This window comes from Salvia splendens, chromosome 22 (genome assembly GCF_004379255.2).
Source record: "Salvia splendens isolate huo1 chromosome 22, SspV2, whole genome shotgun sequence".
Lineage (NCBI taxonomy): Eukaryota > Viridiplantae > Streptophyta > Magnoliopsida > Lamiales > Lamiaceae > Salvia > Salvia splendens.
In genome coordinates, this window is record NC_056053.1 from 15,109,671 (window position 1) to 15,122,664 (window position 12,994).

The 12,994-nt window shown below is 34.9% G+C and overlaps 2 protein-coding genes across 7 annotated transcripts; both read left to right on the forward strand.

Annotated features, from left to right (window-relative positions):
* The first annotated feature begins 1,170 nt into the window (after window positions 1–1,170).
* LOC121786371 (vacuolar protein sorting-associated protein 22 homolog 1-like) lies at window positions 1,171–6,302 on the forward strand. Of its 6 annotated transcripts, none has more exons than XM_042184991.1 (9): window positions 1,234–1,295; window positions 1,778–1,874; window positions 1,969–2,079; window positions 3,032–3,167; window positions 3,396–3,550; window positions 3,975–4,082; window positions 4,347–4,436; window positions 4,523–4,628; window positions 5,991–6,302. In XM_042184991.1, the coding sequence occupies exons 2-8, from the start codon at window positions 1,824–1,826 to the stop codon at window positions 4,625–4,627; spliced, it is 756 nt and encodes a 251-aa protein (XP_042040925.1). In that variant the 5' UTR covers window positions 1,234–1,295; window positions 1,778–1,823; the 3' UTR covers window position 4,628; window positions 5,991–6,302. The 6 variants fall into 6 exon arrangements, with proteins under 6 accessions (XP_042040922.1, XP_042040924.1, XP_042040925.1 ...); XM_042184994.1 differs by lacking the exon at window positions 5,991–6,302 and adding an exon at window positions 5,032–5,137; XM_042184988.1 differs by lacking the exon at window positions 5,991–6,302 and having other exon boundaries at window positions 1,171–1,295; window positions 4,523–5,137.
* Window positions 6,303–10,887: 4,585 nt separating this feature from the next.
* Window positions 10,888–11,592, forward strand: LOC121786768 (fatty acid desaturase 4, chloroplastic-like). The gene has a single exon (XM_042185394.1). The coding sequence runs from the start codon at window positions 10,888–10,890 to the stop codon at window positions 11,590–11,592; it is 705 nt and encodes a 234-aa protein (XP_042041328.1).
* Window positions 11,593–12,994: the final 1,402 nt, after the last annotated feature.

Below are 12,994 nucleotides of genomic sequence, written 5' to 3' on the forward strand. Positions count from 1 at the left end.
GATTTAATTCACTGTAAAGGCGTTTTGGTTCACTCCTTCCTGTAGTGAACTAAATCACTCTTATAGTGAACTAAATTCATGTTCTCTAGTTATGCATTTAAGTAGTGATTTCCCTAGATCACTGCTCTATATTCAAATGTACATTATAATTTAATTTAATTTTGAGTGGATACACTGTATATCCAAATACACGGGGTACTAGTCATTCTATGGGTAAGCAAAATACTGAAATTGAATATCTGATCCGAATTAAACAGAACTTTAAATTCATTTTGATTTTTTCAAAAACCAAAAAACTGAATTTTTGGTTAATATTATATGTAAAATATATTCTATATATATTTTCTTTGATTTAAATAAATAAAATGTAATAATATCTAGATTTTAAAAAGATTATAACTGTTTGGACATGTTAATTAGTTGATAAGGAGTACGATAATATTTTTGTATTGATTATAAAACATTAATTTTTGTTTTTTTGGTTTTATTGTGCAATTTTGATTTTTCCGATTTGTTTTTTTGTACCATTTCAGTTTTTCAGATTCTTTGGATATTTTTATGAAATTTTTGTTTTTCGTTTCGACCCGTTCTTATTTTCAGTTTTTCAGGTTTGATTTTTCGGATAATTCAGTTTCAATTCGATTTTCATATTCACAAAATTTTTCAGTTTTTTTTTAATTACCAAGAGTATCCATCGGCGGGTCGAGTGACTATTCCCTGCGCTGATTTGTAGGCACCACCTCAACGGGTGGGTATCCACCGGCGGGTCCAGTGACTATTCCCCACACTGATTTGTAGGCACCTCAAAGGGTGGGATAACTGGCCCTAGGATTTAAAGTTGCTCCATACCCAAAACAGGGATCGATATCTGACCATTTGGTTAAGGATGGATAAGTCCCGTGCCACTCACAATTGGGAAATTTTTTTCAGTTTGATAGAAAAACAAAACCGAAAACCAAATGCTGATGCGTGACTATTACTCCCTCCGTTCCATGTTAATAGAGTCATTTTAGCATTTTTGGAAGTTCTAAGTTAATTGAGTCATTTCTATATTTGGTAAAAAGTAACCCCATCTCTTACTTTATTCTCTCTACATCTCTCTTACTTTATTCTCTCTTACTTTATTTACCAACCACTTAACACACTATTCTTAAACTCCGTGCCGAAAAGAAACGCCTCTATTAACAAGGAACGGAGGGAGTAAGTAATAACCACATTCACCAATTCCCAAATTGACTGACTTTACCAAACCGTCGCCGCCGATCGTGAAAACTATCAGCTGTTAACACTGTCAGGTTCGAGATCTTCGTCCATTCAATGGAAGATTAAGGGTTAAATGCTTTCCTATTTATTTCAAAATCAAGGCTACTTTCTGGCCTGCCTCGTTAGTTTTACTCCCTTAATCAAACTAGTTGCAAAATTGATCTTACTTCATTGTTGATCTCTGTTTTCTATAGCCGTTGTTGATTGAATTTAGTTAATTTTCACTTTAGTTTGCTATTTTGATTGTTCATTGATTAGAATCATAGGATACAGAAGAAGAAACTCCAAACACAAAGCTTGTAACTGCATAATCACAAAAAATTGAACTTGAATATACACAAATTTTCAGTTTCTTCACTTATGATTCACAGAATACTAATCTGATGATTGAAAATCTACATGCTTTCCTTTTGGTTTTGGAATTATAAGTTTTCCTTATTTTTCTTTTATTTTAAATAATGTTTTTACTCCACTACTTGGCTTGATGTCTATGGTCTTCATCTTGTTTCAGCAGAAAGAGAAGTTATAGTGCAAATTTCAATTGGATATAGAATAACATAATGAGGCGTAGACCTGGAATTGGAGGTTTGCAGAATGCTGCTGCTGCTAGGGTTCTTCCCACTCCTTCTCTCTATATTAAATATATATGCGAATCTTGCTTTTAGCTTGGCTGTACTTTTTATGAATATTTTTGGATGATTAAAGGATCAATACCGATTGCTTGGAGAAAATGTGGCAAAATTGCGGACAGATCTCATGAAAGAACAACTCGCCACATTTCGTTCTCAGCTAGAAGACTTTGCCCGCAAACACAAGGTTCTCTTTTCTTTTTCTTACTTTGAATAAGGTTTAGTATAGCTTTCTTGACTGAAGTCTGCTCATTTTTTTCAGAAATAAACATTGACAAAAAATATACAATGTTTGATTTGAAAAAGCATTATTTAACTTAATTCTCCCAAATTTTCAGTCGTCAATGTGACTATTAATACAGAAAAAGTGGGCCCTATCTAGATTTGAAAACCAAATAAATGTCAATATTGGAAGTGTGGTCTATTGCTTGATAATGGGAAAACTTTAATCTAGAACATGATATTAACCATTTTACCAATTATTATACCATCTCTTCGCTTTATTTTCCTAATTCTTTTGTCTAGCTTTTATCAGTAACCTGTTTCTTTGAGTAATTTATACCACATTAGTTATTGTGCGGTGCAAGCTGCCAAGTTCACATTATTTTGAAAAACTAAATATTTTATGGTTAAATTGAGCGGGAACTATGCCAATGAAGCACTCAAAGTCTATCCAGAGATAGTGACTGAGTATCTTGTTTCCATTTTCCAAAATTTTGTGAAGTATATATGAAAGAGGTAAAGGCTAGTTGGTTGGACTTGGACTGTATGATAAGATGTTGAGTAAAATGAAATGTATGAGAATCCGACTTCAGCTTCCTCTTGTTTTTTGTCTAGTATTAAAAACAAAGAAATATATCCATCAAAAGGTATTAACTCCATCTACCGTATTTGTTTCACGCAAAAAGTCTGATGAATTTGGTGAAGCTTTGATTATAAGCATGAAAATTTTCTAGCCTTAGGTGCCATAACTATCAGTCTATCACTATACCAAATAAGAGATACTACATCTTTGCAGCTTCTGATCAAAGTTAGTTCACATTCTTATGCAGTTTTCTATAACTGATTCCCTTAATTCCTTTCCTTATCAAAATATTTAAAGTATTTGCTTGTCTCTTTCATTCTGTGTGGTTTGATAGAATGACATCCGCAAGAATCCAGCATTTCGGTCGCAGTTTCATGAGATGTGTGCCAAAGTCGGAGTTGATCCTCTGGCTTCTAATAAGGGTTTCTGGGCTGAACTATTGGGCATTGGTGACTTCTATTACGAACTTGGTTGGTACCACACTTCTTCGTTGATCTCTTACACTAAGCTGTTTGACACACTTATATTATTGCCTGTCACTATTGTATTTTGACAAGTATCTAGTTTCACAACAGTTTTGACAAGAATCCAGCACTAGTTTATTTTATTCATAATAGTTTTGGCCTCATATTTCTCTTATGTATACACAGTCTCTGTTCTTTCACTTCTAACTGTAACAAATCCATGTATCTAGACAGGTGTCCAAATTGTTGATATTTGCTTGGCTACCAGACCTCACAATGGAGGTCTGATCAGCTTGGAAGAGCTTTGTAAACTGCTTGGTAAAAGAAGGAAAGGGACTCGTGAGGCTATCTCTCAGGATGATTGTTTGCGTGCCATAAGTAAGCTGAAGGTAATTTGGTCTTGCTCTTATCGCTGATGTTATGTTAGTGGAATATGTTTGGGGATACCCCTGAAATCATTTTTAAACACCTGTCTGATTAATTTTAGCAATGAACTTGGGATGGAAGGAGTATCATTTATGAAGTCTCTTAAAAGGGACAGGCTATATTTGATTGCTTTCCACAATAATTATCTCTGTTTGGATAAAATTATGGTTTATTTTCTCATTGGCACACTACAAGCTTATTTTTCTCCTAAACTTATGATGCAACATCAGATCTCTTCTCTTACCCACTTTCATATATACATGTGTATGCACATCTGTCTGCATTCATCTGTCTCTTTTTCTATATATATTTAAGGTAGCTTGTTACCTAATTTATATTATTAATATCATTGCGATTTACAGTGTTAAACACGTAAAATTGTTTCAGGTCCTCGGGAACGGTTTTGAGGTGATTTCTCTTGCCAAGAAGAAGCTTGTTAGATCTGTCCCCACAGAGTTGAATAAAGATCACAATGAAATCTTGGAGCTAGCGCAGGTTTGTCCTTGAATCCTTGACGAATTTTGCTGCTGTATTCTTGATTTTATCACTTTCATTTCTAGATATGTTTTTTACCCTTCGCATATATTCTTGTTGATTCTACTCATTTTATGATCTTATCCATGCCTTATGGTTGTAAATTGACGTGTGTCCATAGAATCCTCTTGTTTGAGGCTGTGTATGTATAGTATGTGCTTTGGGTTATGGTCAGGTTTTAACTTCTAGTACGTACTGTAATTATTTGTTATGCTGTTTCATTAGGGTCAAGGCTTTGTGACAGTTGATGAAGTTCAGAGACGGCTCTCTTGGTCTTCTGGACGTGCAACTGATGCCCTCGAGACTTTACTAGAAGTAAGTTGCTGCTGCTATTTTTTTAGATGCTTAAAACTTTGATTCCAAATGAGTATAGCTTATCTGGTACCTGTTGGATAATACAGGAAGGTCTTGCCATGATTGATAATGGACACAAGGATGGTAGAAGCCGATATTGGTTTCCTTGCGTATCATCTGTATCTTCTTACTCAGCATCTGATGATATATAAGGTTCGGTTCTTTATCTTGTTTTATGTAATTTTGTACTCCCTCCGTTCTAATAGAGGCATTTTATTTTGAGTACTCGTTTTGAAAAAATGATAATACATGGTTAAAGTAGAGAAAAAGTAAAGTACGATAGAGAATAGTGTAGAGAAGAGTATTATCTACCCTATTCTCTATCTTACTTTACCATTTCTCTACTTTAACCATTTATTATCATTTTTTCAAAACGAGTGCTCAAAATGAAATGCCTCTATTACTGTGGAACGGAGGGAGTATAATACAATGGCTTAATTGTCACAATTGTGCTAAGGAGTGTTATGTTGTTAAATTTGTACGAAATATACCTGCTTTTGCGTTCCCATTTTGGAAGGTTGACTATCTGCACTGTTTTTTTTTATTTGTATGTAAGAGCGGAGAGCAAATTGATCCACCTGTTTAGGCATTCAACTCTTGTTGATGCTCATTTAAGATATTATGTACGTCCATAATATAATTTTCTTGAGAATTCTCTTGAACTTTGATCATTGGTCCGATTCTTTACAAAATCATGCTAAGTTGCCCTTATTCTATATTGGTGGCTGCTCTGAAGATTGTTTTTTTTTCTTCTTCTTTTTTACTCGAATAACAAATTATTGATTTTTTCCGTATATAATTCCGTCTATATAACATATAGGGTGGTTAATTGATCGGTTCGATTAGAAACTGAACTGATTAGTCAGTTAACTGAGTAAGGAATTAGCCAAAGCCTTTAGAGTCAAAGGTGGCTATCGTCACAGAAATAGTCCTTTAAGGTTGACATTCCTTTAGAGACAGTAGCGGAGGCAAATGCTTTAATAGTTGATTGGCTAATCAATTGCGTCAGAAGTTAGGACATCCCACATTCTACAGATAGGTGTAGGTATGGATATGCGCATATGAGTGGTTCAAACTCTCAGCCAAGGCAACAACAACAATAAGCTAGCTCTTATTAACAGAATCCCTTTCATCCCTCAAATCCCACTGAAATATGGAACATGCCTTGGAGCTCATAGCTTCCACTCACCCCCCTTCCCTGGATTCACCTACAGAGTGTGGAATTGATGGATTGAGAATCACACTACTCATCACATTTCCAATGATATCTCATACTATATGAGTTCTAGCATAGAATACCATGGTGGTAATAAACTCCAACTTGGAAATGGTATTGGTACTAAAATTTTGCTAATATTGGTCAATCATATTTTCTACACTTCACTCAAAACTCTTTTCTTAAAAATCTCTTTCATTTTCCTATTATAACAAGTAATCCCTCTTAGTCGATTTCCCAAAGATAACAATAATGTATTTTTGAGTTTTCACTCTTCCTTTTGCCTTGTTAATGACCAGAAAACCGATGGACTCATTCTCAAGGGCACTCTTGATCAAGGTCCGTACCATTTTCATTTTCCTAAGCCGTATGTCAAGCCTTCTTCTAGGATTTCTAGCATTTCCAGTTAAGTCAAGAGTTCCAGTAAGCAACCTACTATTTGCCAAGCATATCTAGGTCACGTTTATGCAGTTCAAGCCCTTTCCATTTTAAATACTATGTTCTTGTTTCATGGCACAGGAAACTTGACCAGTGTGCTTTTGATGTCGTTGAGAAAACTCTCCGCAAATGTAATATTCATTTAACTCAATTAAATCAAGTTTGTTTTATCATCCTTATTGCATTGCTAAAGCACATATACTTCCTTATACATAGAGGTAGGGAAAAATTTTGGTACGGTAGTGATATGAATTTTCATATGCCATGGTATGCTACGACATACCGAATTTTGATATATACCGTAAATCACGGTATATATCAGAATTTACAGTATGCCGTCTATAAACTAACATCATTTCATATCCTTAAAATGATATATACCGTAAAAACCAAATATATTTGTACTTCCTCCGTCCTACTGATCAACTTTCCGTTTTGGGTTATTCTATTATAAGTGATTAATATCATTTTTTAGCAAAAGACATCTTTATTTTTTACTTTACTCTCTCTTTCTTACTTTATTCTCTTTTCCTCTCTCACACTTTATTCTCTCCACTTTACTCAATAAATATCATTTTCTTAAAATCCATGCCCAAAAAAAATTCATCGCTTATGATGGGACGAAGGGAGTATACCGAGAAGATGGTACTGTGATGAAAATTTATAATATAATGGTATAATGGAATTGCGGTAACCGTATTGAAATTTGGCGTGCGATAAAATTTTGGTACACCGAATTTTGGTACAACATACCGAGAAGATGGTACTGTAATGATATTGAAATTGATCGTACTGAAAATATAGTATATCGAATGTTGGTATACCCAACTTCATGTAAGGTAAAAGTATGGTTTTTGCTCATACCAGATTTTTGGTGCTGTACTCGGTATGATAGTTTCGATACAACCCACCCCTACTTGCCCCTTCTTTGCACTGCTCTTCTTGATCTCATCCATTTATGACATTTATTGAATGTTATGCGTAGATATCGGGAACTTGTATTCCCAATATAGGTAGGTAAGTAGTTCAATGACATATTGCATAAAAAGCAATCTTCAATGGTTAGACGGTTGGGACTAAATAGTCTTGCTATAATGCATCTCAATTCTTGTTCTAAATTCTTTGATGAATCAAAGAACTTTAACGTAGTGCATCAAATGAGAAAAAACTTTTCATACCGTGTACAACACTGAAACCACTTCATATCCGTTAATCCCGATAACACCCGATATTGTATGTCTAAACCCGCTACCCGCGCGGGTATACACGTTAATCACTATACCCAATATTATTAGTATTAGACATATACCATCTTTTAATACTTTATACAATCTAAGAGTTCTTTTGAAGCATTTTTATATTTCAACGAACATACAATTGCAAACTCACCGGAACTAGCTATAGAGTGTCCCCTAACTTTTATTCTCACTCTATTCAAAGCTTACCATCGATATTATACAATAAATTAGGGAGGGTTTTCAAATTTTCTATCAGGGTTTCGGGTCGGATACGGGTACCTGCATTGTCGGGTACGGGATATCCGACGCGGGTATCGGGTAATCCTGATATGTTGCGGGACGGGTATTAAGACAACAAATTTGGTTAAAATCGGGTACGAGTACCCGTGGGTAATCCGTTTTGCCACCCCTACTTGAAACGCTTTCCAGTTTTTGCTTTTTGTAGCTATACATTCCCTTGACCCCTTCGTCTCATAAAATATGTGCATTTGAAATGATACGAGAACTATTGCACAATTGATATATTAAGAAGATGAGAATGATGGTTAAAGTAGTGATAGTAGATAGTGAGACCCATATTATTATTAGTATTTAATGAGTTGTAATTGTTGGCCATAGTAATATACATTGTAAATAAATAATGTATATTTCTAATGAGTTGGGGATAACTTTTTCGTAAATGAAAATGCCCATATCTTTATGGGATAAATGAAGATAGAAAATGCATATATTTTTATGAGACAAAGTAAATATGATTTCCAAGTTGCTTTCCACTTCCCAATTTTCGCTTCTAGTTGAGAAGGGCCAAAAGTCAAGGAAGAGGCAGCTTTTAAGAACTCGCCATCCATTATTATGCTATCTTCACCCAAAGCTAATCTAATGATGATTTTTCTAAAAACATTTAACTTTTCAGTTATGTCTTTCTGCCCTTCACTCTTAGTTACCTTTTCTAATGGACTTCTTGTAGAAACCATTTGAGTAGCTAAGTTGTAGGTCTGTTTCGAATATTCCATCTCTTCAAGATTTTCCATCAATTTTTGGACAATCATTGTTGGATATTCCCTTTTCTTTGGCATAAGCCATCAAGAATTCATGCCATTTCTCTTGTGGTTAAAAGAATTTCCACGAGTTTATGAAATGTCTCATTTAAGGAGGCCAAAATGAGACGTTTTGCTAAGCTATTATCCTTAACCCCACTTGACATATGCATCTTGAACAACATCAGATGAGTGATCCTCGGGAAAAAGGAGGGGAGGGTTTCGTGAACATTAAGTTTTCAGCAATGAGAACCACGTTCATGATTCTTTTCTAGTCATCATAATTACAGGAGGGTTGATGTTTTGTGACTTCGCGTTAAGCTTGAATTATTCCAAAGTTCGTATTTATTGTAGTTTTATACGGTAAGGACATTTGTTTAGCCATTAGTTGAGCTAAAACAATTTATTGAACTAAGAGCATCCACATCCATGCCCTTGGCAAGAGCATGAATGTGGGTCCGGATCCACTTTTATTCATTTTTTACTCCATGCTCTTCAGCAAGAGCACAACACTCACATCCATGCTCTTCCGCAAGAGCATACTCAAGAGTCCCACCATTATATTATTCAATTTATATACTTCAACTACTAGAAAAATTTCTACAATATTAAAATGCATTAAAAATACTTGAAATACTATTACAAATTACTATAAAAATAAAAATTACATAATTAAAATCCTAAAAAGTAAAAATTACATAATTAAATTCAAAATAAAAAAAATTTGAAGTATGAATGAGAGATAATCTGATGTAAAGACGGAATGATGAATGTGAGTATATATAGATAATTTTGGGATTCAATATTTTTTTAAAAAAAAATTGAAAAAAGGGTAAAAAAAAAACGGCTATATTTTTGGGAATCTAAAAATAATTTTTTTTCTTTTTTCCGGATTATTTTCGATTTTTTATGAATTAAAAATAATAATTAAATTAACGTATTAAAAATGAGCCCACGCGTGCTCTTCAGCACGGCGGTGCTCTTGCTATCAAGCAAGGCCGTGCCGTTGGCAAGAGCACAGTACACGCTGCGCAACAGCACAGCGGGTGCTCTTGCATAAGAGCACTGCTGCAGATGCTCTAATAGTCTAGTTTGAACCTCATACATTGGCCATCATTTTGTATCGTTAGAATATGTAATAGCTCATCGAGTATGACTGAGTCATCTCTATGTTCGAATAGTTTAGTCCCTTTAGGTAGTTTTCAGTTTCCAAGATAAAATAATACCAAGATGTAATCTAGGATTGAGTTGTGAAATTATTTTAGTCATAAGGGTTAGCTATGACTAATTATCCATCTAAGATTGAGTTGTGAGATTGAATCTCATGAACTAAACACATTACATAATTAATCCTGGGATACAATCTTGCAAACTGAACACCCCCTTAGTAAGCTCTAGTTCTAATGTAATATGTTACTTACTTCACCTCGACTCGACTTGCTAGCTCTCCCTCAGGTATATGTCGGAGTATCATTTCTATGCATTTTAATATATACATTTAACTAATACTCCCTCCGTCCCAGACATTTTCCTTTTTGAGATGTCTCACTCTAAATGACACATTTTTAAATACAGAAATGCCACTTTCTTTACTTTTTCATATCTCTTACTTTATTCTCTCTATTTTACTGATTAAAGTACTAAAAAAAATCGCATGCTGAATTAGAAAAACTTGACTTAGAGTGGGGCGGAGGGTGTACATTAATAAAAAAGAGTTTTTTTTTTGTTAGGCGAGAGTGAACAATGGAGTTTGATCAATTACATTTCTATTGCAAGAGTTGACGGTCTATACACACTTTGGTTTCCCAAAGTGACGAGAGAAATTTTTTGTCCAAATATACCCAAAACGTTGAGTCATTATCATTTATTCCTTGCAAAACTAAACATTATGCGTTTAGATTAAACAAAAAAAACAGAAATACTAAAATATACTCCTCAAACAGCCGTCTAGAAAAACTGTTACAAAGGATTGCTACTCTAAAAGGAATAAGGATTATTTAAATGTGTCAACATTAGCCCAATTATTATAAAAATACAATTTAACTTTTTAATAGAATTTGTTTATAAACAACATTCATACAGTTAGATAATCGATCATTTAGATTTTAGATATCTATACGAACACTTTTACGGGTACAGAAACGCAATCGGACATAATATTAAATTCAATTAATTAGTATTTTTTTCCATACATGCCAACTGTTTTTGACCTTCACAAATTCGCAAAACCACATAAATATTACATAAATTGAAAACACGATGACGTGAACCAAATGCAACTTTGTAAGCACTTATTTATATTTTGCTTTGCTTCTCCGATCACATTTATTTCATATAATACTATACGTGGTCTTGCCATCTCTCTAATTTACACTGTCATTACTTTTTCATCACAAAACCTCATAATCTTTTGTTCATCTTTCCACGGCTTCTCTTTATAAATTCCTTCTCCAAACCATCAATTCTCATCTCTCTCTTTTAACATGGAGCAAACCCTAAATCAACACAATATCTTGGCTCAATATGCATGCTTCGCCGCTGGCTGCGCCGCCGTGCTATTCTCCATAATAAAATCCCTACTTCTGACCACCACCGCACAGGCATGGCTCTGGTCCATGCTTGCCACGGTGGCGGCCTACTTGTTAGCAGACTTGGGCACTGGCATTTACCATTGGGCCATTGATAACTATGGGGGCCCACAAACTCCGATATTCGGCCCACAAATCGTGGGCTTCCAAGGCCACCACCACCGGCCCATGGAAATCACTAAAATGGACATTGTCCACAACGTCCATGACACGGCGGCCGTTGTCGCGGCCGTGGCCACTCCAATAAACTTGCTATGCAGGGACCCCGTTTTGCTGGCGTTTATTGGGGCGTTTGGAGGGTTTGTGATGTTCAGCCAGCAGTTCCACGCGTGGTCCCACACGCCGAGTGGGAGGCTGCCGCGGATGGTGGCGGCGCTCCAGGACGCCAGGGTCATCCTGAGGCGGGCCGAGCACGCCGCGCACCACCGGCCTCCGTTCAGCACCAATTACTGCATTGTGAGCGGCGTGTGGAATAGGGCTCTGGATAGGTCCTACTTCTTTGTGGCGCTTGAGGTGGCGGTGGCCGCGGTTTTCGGCCACGAGCCGCGGTCGTGGAGCGAACCCCGCACGGATTGGTGGGAGAAATCAGGGATCAAGTAATTATAATTGTTTGCTAGTAAATTATTTGATTAATTCATTGTGAATAGTGAATATCGTGGGATAATATTATTAGTACTGGCTACATGGAGATTTCTTGATTGTATAATTCTAAAATATGTTACTACTGCTACTACTATATATATATGCTTTCAAATGCAAAATGCTCAACTATTTACAAAATATAAATCCGCCCGCCACTCTTTAATTTATGGTTGTCATAAATTTCGCCGATTACCAACGGAATTTAGCAGTAATAATGGTGACGGATTAGTAACGACATTTCCGTTGGAAAATATAGTAACATAATTTGTAGCGGATACTCATTATATATTTGCGGTATAATACGACGCCTTATTTAGTGGTGGATTAGCAACAGATTGTCAACTGCAACAAATTATTGAAATAAATGTTCTAGCAACGGATTTGTGTTTGCTACTAAATAGCAGCAGAGCAGTCCGCTGCAAAACCTGTAGCGGACCGAATACGCTACTAAACTGCGATTAGGATTTAATTAGGTTTTAAATTAATTGAATTTCACTATTACTCAAATCTCAGCTCACATGTTTATACTCAATTAAACACAACTCAAACCACCCCCTCCCCACGCCTCAGGCCATCTTTAATCATTCACACCAAACGAAACCATTTTTTCAATTTTGTCAAGTCAAACAATAAATATACTCCAATTATTTACACCAAATGCAAACCCACAAAAATATTCCATATTCAACTACTTTTTTTATTTTTTCAATCTTACGTAGATATGTATTTAAATTACATATTAACCCCATTATAATTTACCAATAAATTATATAAATTAAATATCGTATTATTTAATTTATGTCTTATAGTATTAAATTTAAATATAATATTATATATAATATCTCAAATTATACAAAAATAATTTATACAAAATAAAATGGACTTACTTTTTTAACTCTATAGATGAAAGAATAATTAAATTAAATCTACTACAGATACTTAACCTTGAATAAATGCTTAAATATAAAGCTAAAGATCAAATATATTTAAACAAATCACAATAATTATATAAACGCAAAACACTAAATTCGTGTATTATTAACATAGTTAGAGTACTAAGTTAGTACTACAAATTATATAGATGATTATAATTAAATACTACTCCTATATAAGAGAGGCCCACACTATCAAGGCCATATAGAATAGCCTCCCCCATCCATGACCATCCGTCTTCTTCATATGTATCTCTCCAGAATCCAAATTCGTCGTCTATCTTCTTTCCGCCATTTCCTCTTCTTCAGGTAAGGGTTTGTTTTTCAAATGTTCACAAATTATGCAATAGCTACACCATATTCGGGTAGCTATTGTTCAAAAAATGCAAAAATGGGGGATTGGGGATGCGTTTGGTGTATGGTTGGAG

Coding starts and splice junctions, on each gene's coding strand:
- LOC121786371 (XM_042184988.1), top strand. CDS start 1,824: ATGAGGCGTAGACCTGGAATTGGAGGTTTGCAGAATGCTGCTGCTGCT. Junction 2,080..3,031: donor ACTTTGCCCGCAAACACAAG/GTTCTCTTTTCT, acceptor GTGGTTTGATAG/AATGACATCCGCAAGAATCC. Junction 4,437..4,522: donor CCCTCGAGACTTTACTAGAA/GTAAGTTGCTGC, acceptor TGGATAATACAG/GAAGGTCTTGCCATGATTGA.
- LOC121786768 (XM_042185394.1), top strand. CDS start 10,888: ATGGAGCAAACCCTAAATCAACACAATATCTTGGCTCAATATGCATGC.